Here is a 26,491-nt window from a genome sequence, read left to right on the forward strand (position 1 = left end):
GTCTCTTCAGGCTGCAGTGTGAACGTAGCCTAAGTGACGTAGTTGCAAAGGGTCATAGTGTTAATGTGCATATGCTCGACACAATGGTTGTGACATGTCTGGAATGACTCAATAAAATCAATCAATCAATCAAGAAAAGAGGGGAAAAAACAAAGTGGTGATGCGTTTATTGAATCTAGAGCATCTCTGCTGTAAGTCAACACATCTGTCATCCCGTCCCTCCTCCCACCAGCCAACCATCTGCCTCCTCAGGCCTCTCCTCCCCCCTCCTGGCAGGAACGTAGCACGCTCCAGCTCATCTCGGTTCTCTCAGGAGGACTGAACCACTGAGGGCGTGGCAGGGTGGAGGGGTGGGGGGTCGTGCTAGCAGGGAGGAGCGCTGCAGTGAAACTGGGAAAGGCTGGCATCTTCCTCCCTCAGTCCTGCCTCAGCGTGGGATGCTCTCTGCAAAGTCCACGGCAGATTTTTCATTTCCTGAAAACAACACCACCAAAAAAACAAAACAAACGGATGTACTTCAAGATTATTTGTCCTGGTAAGAGAAGTGCTTTGTTGTTCTTTATTGTGTCAGTTGGAGGTTTTAAATTCTGTCTGGCTTTGATTGTATTCTGATATTTGAATGAAGCCCGTGAGATCTGCATCAGAACTTTTTCCTTTTGGACTCTCAGTTTTATATCTCAGATCTAATCAGAACATGGATCTGTTTCTGATGAGCCGCTGGAAGCTTTTGAAGCATCCGTTCAGCAGGGATTTAGTGCCGACAGCCTTATGTAATCACACAGCAAAGCAAACACTATTCTCATGTTTCAGAAATCCTTTTCATGCTCCATGCCAACTCTGTTTGACTGCAAAGAAACATATTGTTGCTGTTGGCTCGCTGCTGTTTGTGGAGCACAGAAACCAGGGCATCTTTTTCACTGGAAGCAGGATTCCCCAGTTTCATTCTCCATCGATGACCCAGAACCGCTGTTAGAAACTCACAGATTTTAATGGCATCTGCAATTTGTACTCCCAGAAAGTTCACAGAGAATTTAAAATGAGTTCAGATTTATCATAAAAACATCATACAGTAAAACAAGACATCACACAGTAACCAGTTATGAAACAAACCGTAAACATTACATTTGTCAAATGACATCATCAAATGCATCAATCAAATACACATCAAGTATACTGATCAAAGTTCCAGTTATTATTAATCAGAGGGAACTCTAAACAGGCCTTGATTTAAATAAGCTCTGTGTTTTGGCAGTTTTGCAGTTTTCTGGAAGTTTGCTCCATTCAGCTGAATCCTGATTCTCCATCTTTGGTTCTGATTCTGGGGATGCAGAACAGACCAGCGTGGTTCGACTTACTATATGGCTTAGTTATGAAAAGATAAATACTTTGTGATGCACTAAATATTATTTATTGTAATAAATTTTTATCTGTGATAGTTTTACCACAATTTCAAATAAAAAGTCTCCATCTGCATCCACCACCGATCCTGGATGGGACAAATTTGAATCTTTCTTAAATTGCAGTTTGGGGCCACAAAATTAAGTCCAAGAACCATAAATGACCCCAGGCCGCACTTTAGAGACCTCTAGTCTAGATTATATTCATGCATAAACTTAAGCTTGGTATACCTTAATTTACTGAAGCTAACATTAGCGTAGCTTATTCTATTTTTGTTTAGCTTGCATTTAAACCAACAATAACATAGTTTAATTTGTTCTATTTTTTCTTGCCTAAGGTTAGCCCTGCATTATTTATCTTTTATTCGCTTATGATAGCTTAGCATATGCTGCGTTATTATAGCATCCCATATTTTCACTTTCATTTTAAATTTAATTGCCTTTCATATTGTATTAAATTGTACTTCAGCTTGTTTTGGGACACTTTTAGCTTTTCTTAGATTAGTGTTGTGTGGTTTAGTTTATTTCCCTTAGCTTACATTATCCTAGTTAACTGTTTTGATTTGAATTTATTTTACATTTTCTTGTCTTAATATAGTTTATTTGATCTTCTTCAATATTAACTTCTAGCTAAACATTTCTTTGTTTTTATCCTGCCATTAATTAGCTTGGTGAGCTAATCTGTTGTACTTTAGCTAGTACTAACTTGGTGTGCACCAAGGTAATTGGGAGGGAAGGAGGGAGGAAGAGCTGACATGACTAAGTTTATCCCATTTTAGCTGATTTTAGTCTATTTCGTTTTTCTACATATTAGCCTATCTTCTTTTAGCTTCATTTATCTTATTTTCTTCTGTTTTGGGTTAGCTTGGTGAAGCTCTTTGCTTCTCAGCTGGGTTTAGCCTGCTTTCATCAACAATTAGATGCTCTTCTAAACGAGGTCATGTGAAAAACGTTGAAGAAAATCCATCCTCCGTCTGTTTAAAGCAGCTGCTTTCCTTCTGCTCCACTTTGAAGCAGCAAAGCGCCTTCAGTCCGTGTAGAAAGAAACTCGATGCATTATTAATCTGCTCTAAATGACGGGGCTGATGCTGCTCTCTGCAGCTGCCTCAGCTTCACTGTGCTGTTTCTGGAGCAGGAAACGGGGCCAGGTGTTTTGATGCAGGTGTTACTTTTATCTCCCAGAATGAGACGGCTCTTTTTCTTGATGGTGGAGTGTTTCACCTTCAGTCTGAACCCTGTTTCAGTCCAGATGATGGACTAAAACTCTTCCTTATTGGTATAAAACACTGTTTTGGTGTTGAAGCATTTCCATGTCATACTCTTGTGCAGAGTTATAGCACATCTGTTAGTCCGGTAGACTCGGTTCAATTGGGACCAAATTTGCAACATTTGTTACATTTTCAGCTGCAGCACTTCTCTTTCACACTGCACTGTGTCAAATGAACTAAACTCTTTGAAAAACCTGTTTTCCTCCTCACCTGTTGGGGCGCTGCACCAAAATCTGCTGAAGGAAACGACATGAAAACCTCTCAAAACACTGAACGCAACTTCCTTCTTCACAAAATGTCATCTAATGGAGTGATGTCAGGTTTTACTGACTGTAGGATTTCTCTTTTTTGTTCAGTAAAAGACCACAATGCATTTTTCCCACTAGCGCTAGCCTCGCGTATTTGTTTTGGTTGTATGTACCCAGAATGCCCTGCCTGCACTCCACTTCCTGCTTTTGGAGCAGTTTTCAGTCCACTTGGTGTTCACGTATGCATTCGAACCTGACCAGCGTTCACTTCAACAGAACCGAGACCGAGGTTTGTAGATGGATCAGAGTTCACTCGTTTGGTTCGCATCAGAGTTTGATTCTGCATTCACAACTCCACAAATGAACCGGACTTTCTAGACAAATGAACCAGAGTTTGATTGAAGAGAACAGGTCTGGTGTGAATGAATCCTAAAGACTTTGTTCCCTACACCGTACTCTTTCTCCCTTCAGGTTGGACTGTATCCGTCTCACGTTGTTGCAGAGGATTTTTCATCCTTTCTTCCTTCCAGTATTGATTCAGTTCTTTGAGGTTTGCAGGCATTTGTTTCTGCACATGCCTGCAGAAACAAATTTGGATTATTATCCAAATGTCCCACAGCAGCACTTCAGTCAGGCTGAGGTTTGGACTTTGACTTGATTCTGTTGTTTTTCAGCCAATCTGCTGTGTTTGGGATCCCTGTCCTGTTGATGACCCAGTAGGGCCACGCTTCAGCTGTCAGGCAGATGGCCTCACATTTGACTCCAGAATTAAACAGCATTATGCCGTTGATCACAAAGCCGTCCTGAACTGTAAGGGCTAACGATTGTGGCGTATAAAGCACAGACAGTAGGAATCGTTCAACCGTCTGATCTCAGCAAAATTTTACACTGGCACCCCGTCTCTTGTTTATTAACCGCTGAATGTATTGAACCAAGGACCTGCATGAGGATCATGTGGGGTTTCCCCTGTGGAAATCCCTAATGTCTTAAACAAATGTAAGTTTACTTTGTACTTTTTAACCTATATTCAAGAATTATTTACTTATAAAAGCTCCTATATCTTGCTGTAAGTTAGGTTCATCTTAATTCAAGTGTACTGAGATATTTGGAGTAGAAACTGGGCATAAATACTTGGTAAGATTTTGTGTTTTTGCAGTATCTCTTCAGTGAACATCCTTAAATATGTTTGGTGGGATTTGCAGACTGGAAGCTGATTTCTTTTGTTTGCTTTCCTACTTTTTTCATGTTTAATCTTATTTCTGTTTTTGCTTTTGATCAGTTCTTCTTGGTAGTTTAATTATTTACGTGTTAGATCATGTTTATTTCCTGTGTTTAGTTATTCTTTGTCACGGTTGGATTCATGTTAAGATGCATTCACACCCTCTTCAGTTCACTTTAATTTGTTTGACTACAAAATCTGATTTGAGGAGATGTGAAACATATAATTAAGAGTGCATCTAAAATCAATATTATGTGTACCGCCTACAACTCTAAGCCAAACAAATTAAAAGTTGTGTTTGCTGGGGAAAATAAAACTTAAATGATTTTTGTAAGCGATATTGCAATGTTACAGACCCCTTAACTCGTCAATATTTGATCAGCAGAACTCGACTGCTAATTTTCCTGGATCATGTAGATCTAAGAAATTAATTGTTAATTCCTGAAGCTATTAGCAATAAAATAGCAAATCATGCATTTTTCTTGAGAAACAGTCTGACTGAAACTCTGTTCAGTCCTGTGATGCATTCAGGATGAATAAGTCTTTTAATTTCCTGCTGAACAACCTGTGGCCGTGTCACTGTTATCAGATGGTTTCACTGCATTTACAGACTTTCTTTATCTCCATCTGCCTCATTTGTTTGTTTACTTCTGTTCTGTGATGCTTTTTATGAATTTAATATTATGACAATATTCGTCCTCCTTTGGTTCATCTTCTCCTGGTTTGATTATTGATTATTGAGGCTTTCAGCCGTAGACACATATTTGTTTTTGTAAGCCTCATGGTTTGCAAAAATAATATCCAAATCCTCATTATTGTCACTTTTAACTGTAATAAGTTTTCTAAGACCTGAAATTTATTAAGTAATTAACACTTAAAATTATATAATGAATTCTGTATTTGTGAATTAGATTAAAACCAACCAGAGCAGGTAAATAATTAAGAATTAAAATTCAACCCTATGCATATTAAGACATATTTTTGTTTGCCTTCAAGCAAACAAGTAGCACACCTCAAAAAGTTTGACCAAGTATTGATCTAGTTTCGAGTTCAAATATATTTGATTACTTTAAATAGGACAAAACTAACTTACAAGTGACTTTTCAGCAAGAAATAGCTTGTGTTAAGTAAAAAATGTCTTAATATTGATGAAAAAGTATCAGTTCCACTGGCAGATTATTTCACTTATTACACTGGAAAAATGTCTTGTTATAAATGATATAATCTGCTAGTGGAGCCAGTACTTTATTTATTCAATATTAAGAAATTTCTGATTTAAAACAAGCTCCTATATTTTGTTGAAAAGTTACTTAGAAGTTTGTTTCGTCTTTCAAGTATAGTAAAATATTTGGACCAGAAAATAGACAAAAGTGCTTGGTTGTGATGTATGAAAAAATGACTAACATCGGCCGATACTGATGTTCTATTCCTAATCTGAGGAACAGAACCGGATTATGGAGGTAAACCCTGAGGGCAACACCCCGTTGAATTAACCCAACAAACCTCGGTGGGCGGATAAACAGTGCTGGTTTGTGAGGAACAAAGTGCCGCAGTAACTGCAGCAGTTCTGACCACTAATGGTGCTCTGCTGTTGACCTAATGGCATAACGCTGTTTGATCACCAGCAGCAGAAAAGAAACCGCAGAAGCTTATTGTTCTTATGTTCATCTGTTATATGGGCGATGAGTGAAGTGGAAAACTGCTCAGTGTATCATCTTAACACTCAGCCTGGAAAACATTTGATTTATTCTGTGCGTTTACTGAAGAACAGCAGCCTCAGAGTTTGATGTAATCTGATATTGCTTCCAGATAATGTGAAACAAAATATCCCATATAAATATCCCATTTCATTAAATTGGGGTGAGAAGGAAATTTACTATAACATGGTTTGAGCCTTATGTTGTTTCCACTGAGATACGCTGTTTTGTATCATTCCTGGCCTTTTAGCTGTAGGTCCATTAAGCAATAATAATATGTATGTACAGTTATAGTGGAGCTACACATCCACTGAATATGAAGAGAAGTGGAACAGGGTGTAGGGACACTGTAAAAAGAAAAGGAGGAGTAAATTTCCACCAAAAAAACTGGAAAACTTGAGAAAAGTCTGAGAAATTTTCCAGAAAAAATTTTAAAATGTTGGACTTTTGAAACTCAGAAATGTCATTGTTTTTTTGTTTGTTTGTTTGTTTTAGAAAATGTCAGAGCTTCAAACATTTCAGATTTTCTAACAGATTTTTTGACTTTTCAAACTCAGACATTTTCTTGAAAAAAATGGAAATTTAGATTTTTCTTTTTGATTAATCTTAAAATTTCTGAGTACTTTTCCCAAATTGATCTTTTGCTTTAGGCACTGCTGTTAAGGGGAAATTAACTAATGCGTATTTTTCTGTTTCCAGGGTCAAACTGATGAAGACTCCAGATTGGATTTTTGATTTTCCTCCCACAATACATGACTGCAGCGACTTTGACTTTCTACTTTCAACCAAATAATAAAACAAGCAAATGATGAGAGATCTCTATAGGATTTAGTTTTTGGTCACCAAAAAGTGCAAACAAGCGTTATAACACACATCCATTGTGTTATCTTTCTGCTAGAAGAGACAGGAAACTCGCCTTTTAGTTCCCCCATTATTAAATGCTGATATAGCTGAAATGGCGGACCATTACCAGAACAACGTGTACCACCAGGGAGGCGGGGACAGCTATGGGACTTACGGAGAAGGCGGCGGTCCTGACGGCTACGGCTACCAGGCGGATTATCCTCCTCAGGAAGAGGACGCAGCGAGCGACGTGACGGAGGGACACGACGATGAAGATCAGATGTACGAAGGAGAATACCAGGGGATTCCACATCCTGATGAGGTGAAGGCCGCACAGAGAGCCGCACGGTGAGGCATTACTCCTCTCTATAAAGATACAGTATAAAACAAAAAAAAGGGTTTTTACATATTAAAACTATCGGCATGTCATGACAGTATGTTATGAGTAGGCCTGTTGAAATAAGAAATAAATAAATTAGTCCAATGATAAATTAGAACAAATTCGATAATTTCCATTTACATGATTTACTGTTAATTATCTTTTCTCTCTTTCTACCAAAAACTGGTTGATAAAAGTCTATTTGGTTTTAATAATTCATTTGTTGTTTCAGTTGTTTTGTTTATTTATTTTGTATATTTTAAATGTCTTCCAGCTCCAGTGTTAAATGCCCATTAGAATTTAACTTGATCTTTGAGAATGTGTTCTTGCATTATTGTACCATTACTTTATTGAAAATGGTCTCAAAACAACAATATTATCGTTTATTGCGAAAACTTGTGGGACAATTTATAGTCCAGCAAAATTTGTTATTGTAACTTTGAGGCAGATAATCTGTGAAGAGATCGATATTCTCCACTTCCTCCTTGAGCTGCTCCCGACCAGGAACAGCCAATCAGAGACAAGAGGAGGGTCTTAGTGCTGTCAATCAACCTCATAATGGCATAGAAACATCTACCATTACAGGAAAACATGGCCTAAATAAATGAAAAGTCATTTAGTTTACAAACTAAATATTTAGTTAATAAGCTAAATATTTTGCTTCAAACTAAATAGCCGGTTCTGTTGTGAAGAACCAGATGCAGCATAGCAGATGGAAAGAGGAAGGTGTGAGGCGAATGTACTCGAGGGTGATTGACAGCATTAAGATGCTCCTCCTGGCTCTTATTGGTTGTTTCTGACTGAGCGGTGTATTTCAGCATTTAGTACTGGGAGTTATGGGACTTTTTCACATATTGTAGATATTTGTTGTCTTATTGGTGACAATAAACATGCAACAAACATATTTTTTATTAAGTTTTAAAATATGTTTGCCAGCGTCTGGAATTGAGATGAAGATGAGGATGAGGCAGAGTAGCTGCATTGTTTATGGAATCAGTGCTTCAGGACAACAGAGAACTACCGGTGCACCGGTTGAAGTTTTCTGGCTGATCACTAATTTCTGATCTTTAAAAAGCCTGACCTGCTACTTGGCCGATACGGATGTTTCTGGTCTGAAATGTTGCTAAATATCACAAGAAAGTCGCTGAGTTGGAAACAGAGGAGCGACTATTGGTAACTTCAGATGATCTGGCGGTCCGGTCTGTCAGTCAAACGTCTCTCACTGCAAAGCAGAAGAGGACAGTGGCTGATTTTTAGAGGTTGGCTAAGGTCAGGAGATAAGATCGGCTTCATGTAAGTATCAGCCGATCACAGATCTCAGAACATTAAGAAAACCCTTAAAGAGAATCTGAAAAATAAGGCCAAAATGTTAAACACCCAGACGATACAGAGCACATCTTACTAGAGCTTTCTGAGATAATACAGTGGGTCATGAGGTTATTCTCAGATTCCATCGTATTAACAATAGAGTCCAAATGTTTTCTGCGTAGGGAGAAGTCCAGAGAAGGCGGCAGCGCTGCGTCTGAGCTAGAGGAGTTATCGGAGCAGTATGAGGACATCATGCAGGACTGCGGCCACGGGAAGTTCCAGTGGATGCTCTTCATGGTGCTGGGTCTGGCTCTCATGGCCGACGGAGTCGAATGCTACGTGGTGGCGTTCGCTCTGCCGTCAGCCGAAAAGGACCTTTGTCTGTCCAATGCGGAGAAAGGGATGCTGGGTAAGAGCTAACATCATAAATACCACTGAACTGATTTACTGGCAGCTACTCTTTTCTGTTTAAATTGCGTTTTGTGAGTGAAAGAACGACATCCTGACGCCTCTCTGAGTCTCTGTGATGATTTTCCAGTCACAGGCTGTGATTTAGTTCCTGAACAGGTTTTAATTAAACTGGAGGACATTTTCCTCTTTTGTTCTTAGATTCTGGAGCCGCTTTACGCTCTTCATTTATTTATATTTTATTACATTCTCAAAGGATCCGTATCCAACCTCGATGTTTGAGTATTTCAGTGTTTTATGTCTTTGTGGTGTTTTATTTGATTTCACTTGGAAACTTANAATCAATCAATCAAGAAAAGAGGGGAAAAAACAAAGTGGTGATGCGTTTATTGAATCTAGAGCATCTCTGCTGTAAGTCAACACATCTGTCATCCCGTCCCTCCTCCCACCAGCCAACCATCTGCCTCCTCAGGCCTCTCCTCCCCCCTCCTGGCAGGAACGTAGCACGCTCCAGCTCATCTCGGTTCTCTCAGGAGGACTGAACCACTGAGGGCGTGGCAGGGTGGAGGGGTGGGGGGTCGTGCTAGCAGGGAGGAGCGCTGCAGTGAAACTGGGAAAGGCTGGCATCTTCCTCCCTCAGTCCTGCCTCAGCGTGGGATGCTCTCTGCAAAGTCCACGGCAGATTTTTCATTTCCTGAAAACAACACCACCAAAAAACAAAACAAACGGATGTACTTCAAGATTATTTGTCCTGGTAAGAGAAGTGCTTTGTTGTTCTTTATTGTGTCAGTTGGAGGTTTTAAATTCTGTCTGGCTTTGATTGTATTCTGATATTTGAATGAAGCCCGTGAGATCTGCATCAGAACTTTTTCCTCTTGGACTCTCAGTTTTATATCTCAGATCTAATCAGAACATGGATCTGTTTCTGATGAGCCGCTGGAAGCTTTTGAAGCATCCGTTCAGCAGGGATTTAGTGCCGACAGCCTTATGTAATCACACAGCAAAGCAAACACTATTCTCATGTTTCAGAAATCCTTTTCATGCTCCATGCCAACTCTGTTTGACTGCAAAGAAACATATTGTTGCTGTTGGCTCGCTGCTGTTTGTGGAGCACAGAAACCAGGGCATCTTTTTCACTGGAAGCAGGATTCCCCAGTTTCATTCTCCATCGATGACCCAGAACCGCTGTTAGAAACTCACAGATTTTAATGGCATCTGCAATTTGTACTCCCAGAAAGTTCACAGAGAATTTAAAATGAGTTCAGATTTATCATAAAAACATCATACAGTAAAACAAGACATCACACAGTAACCAGTTATGAAACAAACCGTAAACATTACATTTGTCAAATGACATCATCAAATGCATCAATCAAATACACATCAAGTATACTGATCAAAGTTCCAGTTATTATTAATCAGAGGGAACTCTAAACAGGCCTTGATTTAAATAAGCTCTGTGTTTTGGCAGTCTTGCAGTTTTCTGTAAGTTTGCTCCATTAGAGGAGAAAAGAAGCTGAATCCTGATTCTCCATCTTTGGTTCTGATTCTGGGGATGCAGAGCAGACCAGCGTGGTTCGACTTACTATATGGCTTAGTTATGAAAAGATAAATACTTTGTGATGCACTAAATATTATTTATTGTAATAAATTTTTATCTGTGATAGTTTTACCACAATTTCAAATAAAAAGTCTCCATCTGCATCCACCACCGATCCTGGATGGGACAAATTTGAATCTTTCTTGAATTGCAGTTTGGGGCCACAAAATTAAGTCCAAGAACCATAAATGACCCCAGGCCGCACTTTAGAGACCTCTAGTCTAGATTATATTCATGCATAAACTTAAGCTTGGTATACCTTAATTTACTGAAGCTAACATTAGCGTAGCTTATTCTATTTTTGTTTAGCTTGCATTTAAGCCAACAATAACATAATTTAATTTGTTTTATGTAAATTTATTTTATTTTTTCTTGCCTAAGGTTAGCCCTGCATTATTTATCTTTTATTCGCTTATGATAGCTTAGCATATGCTGCGTTATTATAGCATCCCATATTTTCACTTTCATTTTAAATTTAATTGCCTTTCATATTATATTAAATTGTACTTCAGCTTGTTTTGGGACACTTTTAGCTTTTCTTAGATTAGTGTTGTGTGGTTTAGTTTATTTCCCTTAGCTTACATTATCCTAGTTAACTGTTTTGATTTGAATTTATTTTACATTTTCTTGTCTTAATATAGTTTATTTGATCTTCTTCAATATTAACTTCTAGCTAAACATTTCTTTGTTTTTATCCTGCCATTAATTAGCTTGGTGAGCTAATCTGTTGTACTTTAGCTAGTACTAACTTGGTGTGCACCAAGGTAATTGGGAGGGAAGGAGGGAGGAAGAGCTGACATGACTAAGTTTATCCCATTTTAGCTGATTTTAGTCTATTTCGTTTTTCTACATATTAGCCTATCTTCTTTTAGCTTCATTTATCTTATTTTCTTCTGTTTTGGGTTAGCTTGGTGAAGCTCTTTGCTTCTCAGCTGGGTTTAGCCTGCTTTCATCAACAATTAGATGCTCTTCTAAACGAGGTCATGTGAAAAACGTTGAAGAAAATCCATCCTCCGTCTGTTTAAAGCAGCTGCTTTCCTTCTGCTCCACTTTGAAGCAGCAAAGCGCCTTCAGTCCGTGTAGAAAGAAACTCGATGCATTATTAATCTGCTCTAAATGACGGGGCTGATGCTGCTCTCTGCAGCTGCCTCAGCTTCACTGTGCTGTTTCTGGAGCAGGAAACGGGGCCAGGTGTTTTGATGCAGGTGTTACTTTTATCTCCCAGAATGAGACGGCTCTTTTTCTTGATGGTGGAGTGTTTCACCTTCAGTCTGAACCCTGTTTCAGTCCAGATGATGGACTAAAACTCTTCCTTATTGGTATAAAACACTGTTTTGGTGTTGAAGCATTTCCATGTCATACTCTTGTGCAGAGTTATAGCACACCTGCTAGTCCGGTAGACTCGGTGCAATTGGGACCAAATTTGCAACATTTGTTACATTTTCAGCTGCAGCACTTCTCTTTCACACTGCACTGTGTCAAATGAACCAAACTCTTTGAAAAACCTGTTTCCCTCCTCACCTGTTGGGGCGCTGCACCAAAATCCGCTGAAGGAAACGACATGAAAACCTCTCAAAACACTGAACGCAACTTCCTTCTTCACAAAATGTCATCTAATGGAGTGATGTCAGGTTTTACTGACTGTAGGATTTCTCTTTTGTGTTCAGTAAAAGACCACAATGCATTTTTCCCACTAGCGCTAGCCTCGCGTATTTGCTTTGGTTGTATGTACCCAGAATGCCCTGCCTGCACTCCACTTCCTGCTTTTGGAGCAGTTTTCAGTCCACTTGGTGTTCACGTATGCATTCGAACCTGACCAGCGTTCACTTCAACAGAACCGAGACCGAGGTTTGTAGATGGATCAGAGTTCACTCGTTTGGTTCGCATCAGAGTTTGATTCTGCATTCACAACTCCACAAATGAACCAGACTTTCTAGACAAATGAACCAGAGATTGATTGAAGAGAACAGGTCTGGTGTGAATGAATCCTAAAGACTTTGTTCCCTACACCGTACTCCTTCTCCCTTCAGGTTGGACTGTATCTGTCTCTCACGTTGTTGCAGAGGATTTTTCATCCTTTCTTCCTTCCAGTATTGATTCAGTTCTTTGAGGTTTGCAGGCATTTGTTTCTGCACATGCCTGCAGAAACAAATTTGGATTATTATCCAAATGTCCCACAGCAGCACTTCAGTCAGGCTGAGGTTTAGACTTTGACTTGATTCTGTTGTTTTTCAGCCAATCTGCTGTGTTTGGGATCCCTGTCCTGTTGATGACCCAGTAGGGCCACGCTTCAGCTGTCAGGCAGATGGCCTCACATTTGACTCCAGAATTAAACAGCATTATGCCGTTGATCACAAAGCCGTCCTGAACTGTAAGGGCTAACGATTGTGGCGTATAAAGCACAGACAGTAGGAATCGTTCAACCGTCTGATCTCAGCAAAATTTTACACTGGCACCCCGTCTCTTGTTTATTAACCGCTGAATGTATTGAACCAAGGACCTGCATGAGGATCATGTGGGGTTTCCCCTGTGGAAATCCCTAATGTCTTAAACAAATGTAAGTTTACTTTGTACTTTTTAACCTATATTCAAGAATTATTTACTTATAAAAGCTCCTATATCTTGCTGTAAGTTAGGTTCATCTTAATTCAAGTGTACTGAGATATTTGGAGTAGAAACTGGGCATAAATACTTGGTAAGATTTTATGTTTTTGCAGTATCTCTTCAGTGAACATCCTTAAATATGTTTGGTGGGATTTGCAGACTGGAAGCTGATTTCTTTTGTTTGCTTTCCTACTTTTTTCATGTTTAATCTTATTTCTGTTTTTGCTTTTGATCAGTTCTTCTTGGTAGTTTAATTATTTACGTGTTAGATCATGTTTATTTCCTGTGTTTAGTTATTCTTTGTCACGGTTGGATTCATGTTAAGATGCATTCACACCCTCTTCAGTTCACTTTAATTTGTTTGACTACAAAATCTGATTTGAGGAGATGTGAAACATATAATTAAGAGTGCATCTAAAATCAATATTATGTGTACCGCCTACAACTCTAAGCCAAACAAATTAAAAGTTGTGTTTGCTGGGGAAAATAAAACTTAAATGATTTTTGTAAGCGATATTGCAATGTTACAGACCCCTTAACTCGTCAATATTTGATCAGCAGAACTCGACTGCTAATTTTCCTGGATCATGTAGATCTAAGAAATTAATTGTTAATTCCTGAAGCTATTAGCAATAAAATAGCAAATCATGCATTTTTCTTGAGAAACAGTCTGACTGAAACTCTGTTCAGTCCTGTGATGCATTCAGGATGAATAAGTCTTTTAATTTCCTGCTGAACAACCTGTGGCCGTGTCACTGTTATCAGATGGTTTCACTGCATTTACAGACTTTCTTTATCTCCATCTGCCTCATTTGTTTGTTTACTTCTGTTCTGTGATGCTTTTTATGAATTTAATATTATGACAATATTCGTCCTCCTTTGGTTCATCTTCTCCTGGTTTGATTATTGATTATTGAGGCTTTCAGCCGTAGACACATATTTGTTTTTGTAAGCCTCATGGTTTGCAAAAATAATATCCAAATCCTCATTATTGTCACTTTTAACTGTAATAAGTTTTCTAAGACCTGAAATTTATTAAGTAATTAACACTTAAAATTATATAATGAATTCTGTATTTGTGAATTAGATTAAAACCAACCAGAGCAGGTAAATAATTAAGAATTAAAATTCAACCCTATGCATATTAAGACATATTTTTGTTTGCCTTCAAGCAAACAAGTAGCACACCTCAAAAAGTTTGACCAAGTATTGATCTAGTTTCGAGTTCAAATATATTTGATTACTTTAAATAGGACAAAACTAACTGACAAGTAACTTTTCAGCAAGAAATAGCTTGTGTTAAGTAAAAAATGTCTTAATATTGATGAAAAAGTATCAGTTCCACTGGCAGATTATTTCACTTATTACACTGGAAAAATGTCTTGTTATAAATGATATAATCTGCTAGTGGAGCCAGTACTTTATTTATTCAATATTAAGAAATTTCTGATTTAAAACAAACTCCTATATTGTGTTGAAAAGTTACTTAGAAGTTTGTTTCGTCTTTCAAGTATAGTAAAATATTTGGACCAGAAAATAGACAAAAATGCTTGGTTGTGATGTATGAAAAAATGACAAACATCGGCCGATACCGACGTTCTATTCCTAATCTGAGGAACAGAACCGGATTATGGAGGTAAACCCTGAGGGCAACACCCCGTTGAATTAACCCAACAAACCTCGGTGGGCGGATAAACAGTGCTGGTTTGTGAGGAACAAAGTGCCGCAGTAACTGCAGCAGTTCTGACCACTAATGGTGCTCTGCTGTTGACCTAATGGCATAACGCAGTTTGATCACCAGCAGCAGAAAAGAAACCGCAGAAGCTTATTGTTCTTATGTTCATCTGTTATATGGGCGATGAGTGAAGTGGAAAACTGCTCAGTGTATCATCTTAACACTCGCCCTGGAAAACATTTGATTTATTCTGTGCGTTTACTGAAGAACAGCAGCCTCAGAGTTTGATGTAATCTGATATTGCTTCCAGATAACGTGAAACAAAATATCCCATATAAACATCCCATTTAATTAAATTGAGGTGAGAAGGAAATTTACTATAACATGGTTTGAGCCTTATGTTGTTTCCACTGAGATACACTGTTTTGTATCATTCCTGGCCTTTTAGTTGTAGGTCTATTAAGCAATAATAATATGTATGTACAGTTATAGTGGAGCTACACATCCACTGAATATGAAGAGAAGTGGAACAGGGTGTAGGGACACTGTAAAAAGAAAAGGAGGAGTAAATTTCCACCAAAAAAACTGGAAAACTTGAGAAAAGTCTGAGAAATTTTCCAGAAAAAATTTTAAAATGTTGGACTTTTGAAACTCAGAAATGTCATTGTTTTTTTGTTTGTTTGTTTGTTTTAGAAAATGTCAGAGCTTCAAACATTTCAGATTTTCTAACAGATTTTTTGACTTTTCAAACTCAGACATTTTCTTGAAAAAAATGGAAATTTAGATTTTTCTTTTTGATTAATCTTAAAATTTCTGAGTACTTTTCCCAAATTGATCTTTTGCTTTAGGCACTGCTGTTAAGGGGAAATTAACTAATGCGTATTTTTCTGTTTCCAGGGTCAAACTGATGAAGACTCCAGATTGGATTTTTGATTTTCCTCCCACAATACATGACTGCAGCGACTTTGACTTTCTACTTTCAACCAAATAATAAAACAAGCAAATGATGAGAGATCTCTATAGGATTTAGTTTTTGGTCACCAAAAAGTGCAAACAAGCGTTATAACACACATCCATTGTGTTATCTTTCTGCTAGAAGAGACAGGAAACTCGCCTTTTAGTTCCCCCATTATTAAATGCTGATATAGCTGAAATGGCGGACCATTACCAGAACAACGTGTACCACCAGGGAGGCGGGGACAGCTATGGGACTTACGGAGAAGGCGGCGGTCCTGACGGCTACGGCTACCAGGCGGATTATCCTCCTCAGGAAGAGGACGCAGCGAGCGACGTGACGGAGGGACACGACGATGAAGATCAGATGTACGAAGGAGAATACCAGGGGATTCCACATCCTGATGAGGTGAAGGCCGCACAGAGAGCCGCACGGTGAGGCATTACTCCTCTCTATAAAGATACAGTATAAAACAAAAAAAAGGGTTTTTACATATTAAAACTATCGGCATGTCGTGACAGTATGTTATGAGTAGGCCTGTTGAAATAAGAAATAAATAAATTAGTCCAATGATAAATTGGAACAAATTCGATAATTTCCATTTACATGATTTACTGTTAATGATCTTTTCTCTCTTTCTACCAAAAACTGGTTGATAAAAGTCTATTTGGTTTTAATAATTCATTTGTTGTTTCAGTTGTTTTGTTTATTTATTTTGTATATTTTAAATGTCTTCCAGCTCCAGTGTTAAATGCCCATTAGAATTTAACGTTGGTCTTTGAGAATGTGTTCTTGCATTATTGTACCATTACTTTATTGAAAATGGTTTCAAAACAACAATATTATCGTTTATTGTGAAAACTTGTGGGACAATTTATAGTCCAGCAAAATTTGTTATTGTAACTTTGAGGCAGATAATCTGTGAAGAGATCGATATTCTCCACTTCCTCCTTGAGCTGCTCCCGACCAGGAACAGCCAATCAGAGACAAGAGGAGGGTCTTAGTGCTGTCAATCAACCTCATAATGGCATAGAAACATCTACCATTACAGGAAAACATGGCCTAAATAAATGAAAAGTCATTTAGTTTACAAACTAAATATTTAGTTAATAAGCTAAATATTTTGCTTCAAACTAAATAGCCGGTTCTGTTGTGATGAACCAGATGCAGCATAGCAGATGGAAAGAGGAAGGTGTGAGGCAAATGTACTCGAGGGTGATTGACAGCACTAAGATGCTCCTCCTGGCTCTTATTGGTTGTTTCTGACTGAGCGGTGTATTTCAGCATTTAGTACTGGGAGTTATGGGACTTTTTCACATATTGTAGATATTTGTTGTCTTATTGGTGACAATAAACATGCAACAAACATATTTTTTATTAAGTTTTAAAATATGTTTGCCAGCATCTGGAATTGAGATGAAGATGAGGATGAGGCAGAGTAGCTGCATTGTTTATGGAATCAGTGCTTCAGGACAACAGAGAACTACCGGTGCACCGGTTGAAGTTTTCTGGCTGATCACTAATTTCTGATCTTTAAAAAGCCTGACCTGCTACTTGGCCGATACGGATGTTTCTGGTCTGAAATGTTGCTAAATATCACAAGAAAGTCGCTGAGTTGGAAACAGGAGCGACTATTGGTAACTTCAGATGATCTGGCGGTCCGGTCTGTCAGTCAAACGTCTCTCACTGCAAAGCAGAAGAGGACAGTGGCTGATTTTTAGAGGTTGGCTAAGGTCAGGAGATAAGATCGGCTTCATGTAAGTATCAGCCGATCACAGATCTCAGAACATTAAGAAATCCCTTAAAGAGAATCTGAAAAATAAGGCCAAAATGTTAAACACCCAGACGATACAGAGCACATTTTACTAGAGCTTTCTGTGATAATACAGTGGGTCATGAGGTTATTCTCAGATTCCATCGTATTAACAATAGAGTCCAAATGTTTTCTGCGTAGGGAGAAGTCCAGAGAAGGCGGCAGCGCTGCGTCTGAGCTAGAGGAGTTATCGGAGCAGTATGAGGACATCATGCAGGACTGCGGCCACGGGAAGTTCCAGTGGATGCTCTTCATGGTGCTGGGTCTGGCTCTCATGGCCGACGGAGTCGAATGCTACGTGGTGGCGTTCGCTCTGCCGTCAGCCGAGAAGGACCTTTGTCTGTCCAATGCGGAGAAAGGGATGCTGGGTAAGAGCCGACATCATAAATACCACTGAACTGATTTACTGGCAGCTACTCTTTTCTGTTTAAATTGCGTTTTGTGAGTGAAAGAACGACATCCTGACGCCTCTCTGAGTCTCTGTGATGATTTTCCAGTCACAGGCTGTGATTTAGTTCCTGAACAGGTTTTAATTAAACTGGAGGACATTTTCCTCTTTTGTTCTTAGATTCTGGAGCCGCTTTACGCTCTTCATTTATTTATATTTTATTACATTCTCAAAGGATCCGTATCCAACCTCGATGTTTGAGTATTTCAGTGTTTTATGTCTTTGTGGTGTTTTATTTGATTTCACTTGGAAACTTACACATAAAGGTATAGAGTGACCTTTGCAAAGTTAGACAGTCAAAGATTAGCAGCAGTAATGTGAGTTATTTAGCCTGTCATAAGAGGAAAAATAGGTATTTGTTTTCATTATGCTGTTAACGCTATGACTGTTTTGTTTGTAAGCTGAATATTTAGCTTGCTAATTAAATATTTATTTTGAAACTGTGACATTTGTAAATTCATGAATAACATGGTGAAATAAAGACTTAAACTCCAATTTTTATCTGTTCTCACAGGCCAACTAATGGCATTTATTGCTGTTCATTTTTGATTGTCTGACTTTACAAATGGCTCCCCTTATAAAGGTGCTGAGTCACAGAACCTTGTTTTGGACCCAGAACTCTCTGGACTCCTTCTGGGATTCTGATCTCAGTAGAAACTGGAAAACAGGATTTTTATTTCTCCTGAAGTCGTTAACTAGCAAACATTTCCAAGAGGAAGTTGACTGAGGGGTGAATGATCTGAGAGTCAGAAGTCGTCCTTCATATGGAGCTTAATTTGCTTTACTGACACAAACACAAACAAATATACTTGAAAAATGTGAGCAGATGTAATAAAGTCTGAAAACAGAGTGGCTCTGATGTGATTGACTCTCTGAAAGCTTTTCAGAGGGAGCTGTTAATTTTCTCCTGCAGCTTAATTAGCTAATGAGCAGCAGTGACTCAGCTGGATGGATGGTGCAGAAAAAGAAATGCAGCAGTCGTCTTGGACTGCTCATCCTGCTCACTGACAGAGTTTTATTTCATGCTGCTGTGGTGAGTCTTTGAGCATCGTCCATCCATGGTAATCGTTTCAATTATTTAAAAAAAGGCAATAATTGGCAGTGAATAATGTTGACCCACTCTTCTTTGGAGAATTATTCAAGAGGGTTTTGAATAAATTTAAGTTCAGAGACCTTTATTTTGCAGAGTAATGTTACTATAACTTACTATTTTATTGTATTTATATGCCAATAATTAAACTTCAGTCTTATTATGGGTGACTTTGTGATTCCTCTGAGTACTAACCTTTCAGTACTCAGAGTCCTTGCTGATGAGCCATAAAGGACTTACATCCTTTTAAATTTTGGAGATTACAAGTGTAGCAATATGGATAATGCCTGGATATCAATATTTTATCAATATTATGCAAAATTCACATTTTGCTTGTTTTTATACTTCCATTTAAGTCTCAACTAAAAACATCCGGCTGTTTTTTGGGTGTCTGAAAAAATGGGCCATTTAAAATAACCTGATTGTTAAGTTATATTTGACGAGTACTGTGCCGTAACCTAGCAACTGTAGCGGAGTTCTGCCCGTTACCTAGCAACCTCAGCTGAGCTTCAGCACATTTGGTCAGCTGGTTTTACCGCTGTATGTGCTGAACAATGGCTGCTGGAAAAGAGAAGTGTTTTGTTGTTGACTCACCATCCAGAAACCACTTGCTGCATTCTTGTTAAATGTGCAGAAGGCTCCACTTCTGCTTTTCAAAGACGTATGGTTGTATAATTTTGCGTTTGTTTGCAGCCATTTTCACATGCGACTGTAAATGTTGAGTTGGGGGGCAGCAGCTCATTTGGATTTAAAGTGACAAGACGGCCTAAAACATCCAGTCAGAACTGATCAGACTGAAATCTGATTATCAAAGAACAGGTTTTGTGTAGGACATAAACCTATCTGAACCTGCTCAGGAAAGCACAACAGGTCACCTTTGAAACACTTTCTCTGTGCCAGTTTGCTACAATAAAAGTCAGATTTGTCATTTGACTTTTATTGTATGTCTTTAGAAAGACATTGTATTCCCAGCATCTTCTCCAAACAACAACTCGGAGTTAAGTCTTGCCCCTTCCTCCTCCTCATCATCATCCTCCTCTTCATCCATCAGATAGGAACCCTGCAGCGATCAAACTCTGTTCTGAAACTCTGATCTCCTTCTTGCTGGTCTGTCCCATGCCTCCTCCGTCCGCCCACCTTGCAGCGCTTCGATTCAGAGCCGATTCCACCTCCTTCTGTGTTTCTGCTCTGACTCAGCAGCGGACCGATCGATGCTGACCTTGAAAGGAGTCGTGCAGAGTCTCCTAAAAAACAAATACATAAAGAACGGGGTTTCATAACCTGGGATCCGCGCGCTGAGTCACAGCGTCTGCTGCCCCCTGTTGCACCACCATCTGGCGAAACGCCGTCCACCAGCTGGTTTCTGGCATCGATCGGGTTTATTCTTGGCAGACAGATCTGGAGATTTCAGAAAGAGCTGAGCGAGCAAACGTGACTCAGACCTGATGGGTCGAATCAGCCTGACCGTCTGACGAGATGAATAATGGTATTGAACCGGGTCGAGTTCATTTGTCAGAGCACTTTGTTTTTAACGAGAGAGGGACTTTTTTATGCAAGTCAGAGTATTACTACTTCAACATATTTTTACTCAAGTAAAAGTAAAAAGTAGCCATCCAACAAATGACTCAAGTAAGAGTGAAAAAGTATTTGGTAAATTATCAATCATTTAATGTTTAAAAAATACAAAATCAGACAGATTAAAATATAAAATTAAGTGGAAATTTTGGTATTTCAAGGATGAAAATGAAAATAAGTAACAAATTCAGGCAAAATAATTTTTTTCCAAATCAGTCTCTTGGCAGAAACTGCAGGTGTGAGTTTGGTGAGATTTTGGTTAAAACATGTTTATTTTTCATTCAGTGGGTAAAAAAATCCAGAAAGTAAGAGAATAAATACTTCATAATAAAATTACTAATACAGTAAAATCTTCCTAAACTCCTGTTAGTTTATTTAGCCACCCAGAACAAAACTCAAACATGGAGAACCAACATTTAGTTTTATGTCTCTCTAATCCAGAACAAACCTAAGATCCAGAGAAACCTGTATTAGTTTATAAATTATTGATTACTTATTCTTATTAACCAATATTTACTTTAGTTTTTTGTCTTTCTTCTGGTTTTGTTTGTATCTCCTTCTAATTCATGTACAGCACTTTGAACTGCCTTGTTGATGAAAATGTGCCATCTGTGTACATTACCTTACCTAAAAGTTTTTTTTCTTTCAAAAAACTTACTCAAGTAAATGTAATTGAGTAAATGTAACTAGTTATTACCCTACAGAGTTATTTCAGGCTGGTTTTTCTGAGGCAGTTTGATGCAAAGCAGCAGTTTCTGCACCAGATGATCAGACATAAAACAAAACAAAAATAACTACATTTAATGTGTGTGTTTCGTGCAGGTCTGGTGGTCTTCCTGAGCATGATGGTCGGCGCGTTCCTCTGGGGCGGTCTGGCTGACAAAACGGGCCGTCGGCGCTGCCTGATTTTAGCTTTGGGCATAAACTGCATCTTTGCCTTCCTGTCATCGTTTGCTGGCAGCTACGGCTTCTTCCTCTTCTTCAGGCTGCTGTCTGGCATTGGGTAACTAAGCTATCATTCTGTTAAGTTTAATGTCTCTGTCAACTTTAAGAGCTTTTTTAAGGCTCTTGTTTATTTTTTAAGCCTATTTAAAATGGATCTCCTAAAACATCCACACAGAGCCTATTACATATCTGAATCTGTTACTCCTGTATTTAAAGAAGACGTATCGTTTTAGTGCTTCCATTTTTGTCTCTACTTCTTCTGAAAACAGCCAAAACGCTTAAAAAACCACCCAGAGCTTTTATGGCAATAAGTTAATGTTTTCTGGTGTCTGGAAAATGAGCTGTTTCAAAAACCTTCTGAAAGAAACATCACAAGTTAGAAGCCACTACCTGTTACCTAGCAACCCCAGTGGAGCTCAACCTGTTTCCTAGCAACCCCAGTGGAGCTCAGCCTGTTTCCTAGCAACCCCAGTGGAGCTCAGCCTGTTTCCTAGCAACCCCAGGGGAGCTCAGCCCGTTGCCTAGCAACCCAAGGGGAGCTCAGCCCGTTACCTAGCAACCCCAGGGGAGCTCAGCCCGTTACCTAGCAACTCGAGGGGAGCTCAGCCCGTTGCCTAGCAACTCGAGGGGAGCTCAGCCCGTTACCTAGCAACCCCAGGGGAGTTCCATCCATTGGTAACATAGTTACTTGATAATACTAGAAAATGGCACTATTAGCCTGAAAAATACGTAATACTGCCCCTTTAAGAATATATTTTATCTTTTTTCTGTAGACACACTGCAAAAACACAAAATTTTACCAAGTATTTTTGGTCTAGTTTATTGTGCTAATAACTTTGTACACTTCAAATAAGATAAAACTAACTCATAAGTAATTTTTCAGGAGATGTTTAGAGTTAATAATTCCTTAATATTGGTTTAAACGTTTTTGCTCCATTGACGGGTGGAAAAAATGTTTTGTCAATTAAATAATCTGCCAATGTAACTAGAACTTTTTCATAAATATTCAAGAATTATTGTCCTAAAGGAAGCTTCTATATCTTGCTGAAAAAGTTACTTTTAAGTTAGTCTTGTCTAATTTCAAGTGTACTAAGATATTTGCACTTGAAACTAGACAAAAATACTTGTGTTTTTGCAGTACATAGTTGATAAAGATGCAAAAGTGAAAGAATTTTCTGTTCTTTTGTGAAAGCAGCGAGAGCCGAGCTTCGTGCATGCAGCTGCAGCCGAGTCGGTGTTGGATTGCAGTGACGCAGCAGAGTTGCTCTCAGAATAACTGCGATCCGCTGGGACTGAAAAACAAGGTCACAAACTGAGCTGAACAGTAAAAACCGTCTGCAGAGCCACTGAGGCATACACAGTTTGCCTGATGAATCTGACAGATAACATAAGGTTCTGACACAGAAGAGTCAGAAACACATCTTTAAAATATCTTGGATAAATAAAATATCTTAAAGAAAACAATTGCAGCATCTTCACCTTGAATTTGTCTTTTCTTTTTACATCTAACTTGATTTATACCTATTTTTTTCTTCCTGTTTTCTTTCCTGCTATCTGTTTTACCAGTACTGCGTTTCTCCAGTTAAATCCCGTTCCTGATTGTATTTTATTTCCTGTGTTTTCTGTTGACGCTGTCAGCATCGGCGGCACGGTGCCCATCGTCTACTCGTACTTCTCCGAGTTCCTGCAGATGGATAAGAGAGGGGAGCATCTGTCCTGGCTGTGCATGTTCTGGATGTTCGGTGGGATTTACGCCTCATTCACCGCCTGGGGAGTCATCCCGAGATACGGTACGAATCCATGCTTAAGACTTTATGATAAGATGACTTACTCTGCTATTTTTAAATTATCTGTATTGTATTGCAAAAAAAAACTCTTACCAAGTATTTTCCGTCTCACTTCTATCTCAATATACTTGAAGTAAGACAAAACTAACCCTGTTGTCGTCTTTGTCATTTCTGCCAGTAGTAACATCCGGTTCTTGACGATCATACCATGTGATGGTGAAAACGTGTTTCCTTTGCAGTTTTGTAAAATACACCTGAAAAACAACTGCAGAAACTAAGAAACTAGACCAGAAATACTTGGAAACAGTTTGTGTTTTTGCAGTGTAGAGCAGAAGAGAGGTGTTCTCTGATTGGCTGTCATCATCATCATCGTTGTGTGTTTGAACAGGTTGGGGGTTCAGTATGGGCACAGAGCTCCAGTTCCACAGCTGGCGGGTCTTCGTCATCATTGCAGCTCTTCCGGCCGTCACGTCTCTGGTTGGACTCACCTTCATGCCGGAGAGTCCCCGCTTCCTGCTGGAGGTGAGACCCCACGGCTGCACCTGCTGGGAGCTCATTATGTATACAACTTTACTGCAGCTGCTGCCTTTGGGCAGCTTTGATGGATGTTGCTTTAATAGGAGCTGCATCAGAACTCTCATATTTTTTAATGGATGTTTCTGTGGATTCTGTGAAGTTTCTGCTGGGTTTTAATGTCATTTCCTCCACAGTTCACAGAGTTTGCTCTTTTCTGTTTGCTTTTATACCTGCAGACGTTTGACACCAATCACTATGTTTTGACACTCAGACATTTTTTAGATTAATCTCAGAATTTTTTTAGAAAAAACATGGACTTTTTTTTTCCAAAAGTAAAAAATGTTGGACATTTGAAACTTAGAAATTTCTAAATCTTTCTCTGAAAATGTACACATTTTTTAAACATAAAATAAATAATATTTTTATTTACTTATTTATTTATTTTGGAAAAAATGTATCCCTGCATTTTTCTTTCATTTTACAATGGCCATAATACATCATCGTAATAAACAGCCTGAACCCAAAAAACATTCAGAACCAGTACGGTTTCATCAATATTAAGAAATTATTGGCTTAAAACAAGCTCTTCTATCATCCTGAAAATTTACTTGTAAGTTAGTTTTATTTCAAGTGTACTAAGATATCTACACTGGAAATTAGACAAAAAAATTTGGTAAGATTTTGTGTTTTTGAAGTGTGTTGTAAAAATTTAAAAGAATCCACTCAGATTTTTGATATAATAATTTGTCTGTATTGAAGTTTGGTGGATTAAATCCCGAAATCTTCCTGATATACTGTGTGTGTGTGTGTGCGTGTGTGTGTGTGTGTGTGCGTCTGTGTGGAGCAGCATGCCAAACACGACGAGGCGTGGATGATCCTGAAGCAGGTTCATGACACCAACTGGAGAGCCAAAGGGAAACCGGAAAAAGTCTTCACTGTGAGTTCATGAAAATCATCACAGAAAATCACAAGCAGGCGCAGAAACAGATAATCAGGAGATTGTTTTACAGATATTAGGAACCACAAAATATAGCTGCTTTTAAAGCAAAGCTCATGTTTTCGACTCTAAATAGATTCATGCACATTCCTGCTGTCCCAGTTCTTACCTGACAAATAAAAGGTTCGGCGAGGAGCGGCTCGCCGTTCCTGACACGTTCCTACGTCAACATGATGTATTTTTAGGATTTAGATGCTTTTTTCTTCTGGCTTAAAAAGAAAAAGGTGCATTTTCTGTGTTTGTGTTTGAGTGGATCTGCACATGCAGGTGAAGCTAATAAGAGCTTTGAACATGCATTTTCTATTCAGTATTTATGGTACAGTTTCATTTTCTTTCTTTCTTTCAATTAGAATTTTAGAAAATCTGACAAAATTAGTATTTTTTTATTTAACTGTACAGTAAAATTATTTTTTAAACATGTTTAACTTGACAAATAATCATCCATGGTAATAAATAGTAAAACATTCTTATGATGCTTTTTTTCACAAAAAGTTGTTTTACTGCATAAAAGACAGTTTTTGCATTATTAAAATAGATTAAACTTTAAACCAGTTTAATTCTGGTCTGAGGCTCCAGTGAACCCATTTGCTTTTCTCCTGTTTCCCAGGTGACTCACATTAAGGCGCCCAAGATGGCCGAAGACGAACTCATCGAGATCCAGAGCGGCACTGGAACGCCGGTGCAGCGCTGGGCCGTTCGCTCGCTTACACTGTGCAAACTGGTACGCCAGGAACACAAACTGGTTCAGACTGGTCTGGTTTCAACTGACTTCACAGGACAAGGAAAATAGACTTGATTAGATACTAATTACAGTAATCCTGGCTTTTTTTTTCTCAGAATCAGAATTGTTTACATTTTTCTTGCACTTTGAGGGAAATCTAGTCTTAAAACTCAAATCCTCCAAATCTCCCTGACAGGCTTTCAGTGTGGATAAAGTGCAGGTCTACAAATCCTAAGACAAGGAAGAAACTGCAAAATGTCAAGCGTCTGCATTCAAAGTGCACACATGTCGAACTTGAAGCGACTTTTGACGCACGTAACACTTTTGGTGTGAACCCACCATAAAAGCAAAAATCTGATAATTGGTCATAATATCTTATTTTTTTGTAGCCCTGATCCTCTTATGCACATTCTAGTCCTTCAGGTGGATAAATGTACATAAAAATTTGATTGTTTTGCCTGATTTTAAATGGGACAAACTGGATGAAAGCTTCAGACCTTTGCTGTGTTTTTTCTTCCTTCTGGTATTTGGCTGTGTTCACACCTGACGAGCATCCAGGTGGAGTAAAGGTGAGGTGAACAGGCTGCTGTGTGTTTGCTGCAGGTGCTGAGGAACATGGCGTCCCTGCTGTCTGCAGAGCTGCGGTTTGCCACTCTCTTCATGGCCACCATCTGGTTCTGCATGGCCTTCAGGTGAGTTCAACGCTCATCGTCCAGCCTGACTGCAGCTTACTTTACAAATGAGCACAAAACTTTATGATGTTCTGCTGATGTTGAAAAAACATAATTTTGCAGTTGCTGCGTTTTGATTAAGGAATTATTAAGGAATTAACACAATTACAATCACATGTGAATAAATTTGTTCACAATAAGTAATTAAAAATCATGCTATGCCATCATCCTCCTCCCACTTCCTGTCGTCTTCTTTGTCATTTCTGCCAGTAGTAACATCTGGTTGTTGATCACATGGCTCATGTGAAGCGAAAAAAGTTTTTCCAT

At 38.7% G+C, this 26,491-nt stretch overlaps 1 protein-coding gene across 4 annotated transcripts in view; it reads left to right on the forward strand.

The window, feature by feature from the left end:
* The first annotated feature begins 283 nt into the window (after positions 1 to 283).
* LOC103148649 (synaptic vesicle glycoprotein 2B-like) overlaps positions 284 to 26,491 on the forward strand; it is a 32,206-nt gene continuing 5,998 nt past the window's right edge. Inside the window, exons 1-9 of one of the 4 annotated variants that reach the window (XM_016679361.1) lie at positions 284 to 535; positions 6,529 to 7,020; positions 8,542 to 8,768; positions 21,350 to 21,530; positions 23,111 to 23,262; positions 23,648 to 23,781; positions 24,623 to 24,712; positions 25,380 to 25,493; positions 26,097 to 26,185. In XM_016679361.1, the coding sequence (XP_016534847.1) occupies positions 6,785 to 7,020; positions 8,542 to 8,768; positions 21,350 to 21,530; positions 23,111 to 23,262; positions 23,648 to 23,781; positions 24,623 to 24,712; positions 25,380 to 25,493; positions 26,097 to 26,185 (1,223 nt within the window). In that variant the 5' untranslated portion in view covers positions 284 to 535; positions 6,529 to 6,784. Of the gene's footprint in view, positions 536 to 3,645; positions 3,724 to 6,528; positions 7,021 to 8,541; positions 8,769 to 9,274; positions 9,522 to 12,662; positions 12,739 to 15,543; positions 16,036 to 17,555; positions 17,783 to 21,349; positions 21,531 to 23,110; positions 23,263 to 23,647; positions 23,782 to 24,622; positions 24,713 to 25,379; positions 25,494 to 26,096; positions 26,186 to 26,491 lie in introns of those variants that run through there. The other 3 variants (XM_016679362.1, XM_007567514.2, XM_016679360.1) reach the window with 3 other exon arrangements.

This window comes from Poecilia formosa, unplaced genomic scaffold (assembly GCF_000485575.1).
Source record: "Poecilia formosa unplaced genomic scaffold, Poecilia_formosa-5.1.2 Scaffold209, whole genome shotgun sequence".
Taxonomy (NCBI): Eukaryota; Metazoa; Chordata; class Actinopteri; order Cyprinodontiformes; family Poeciliidae; genus Poecilia; species Poecilia formosa.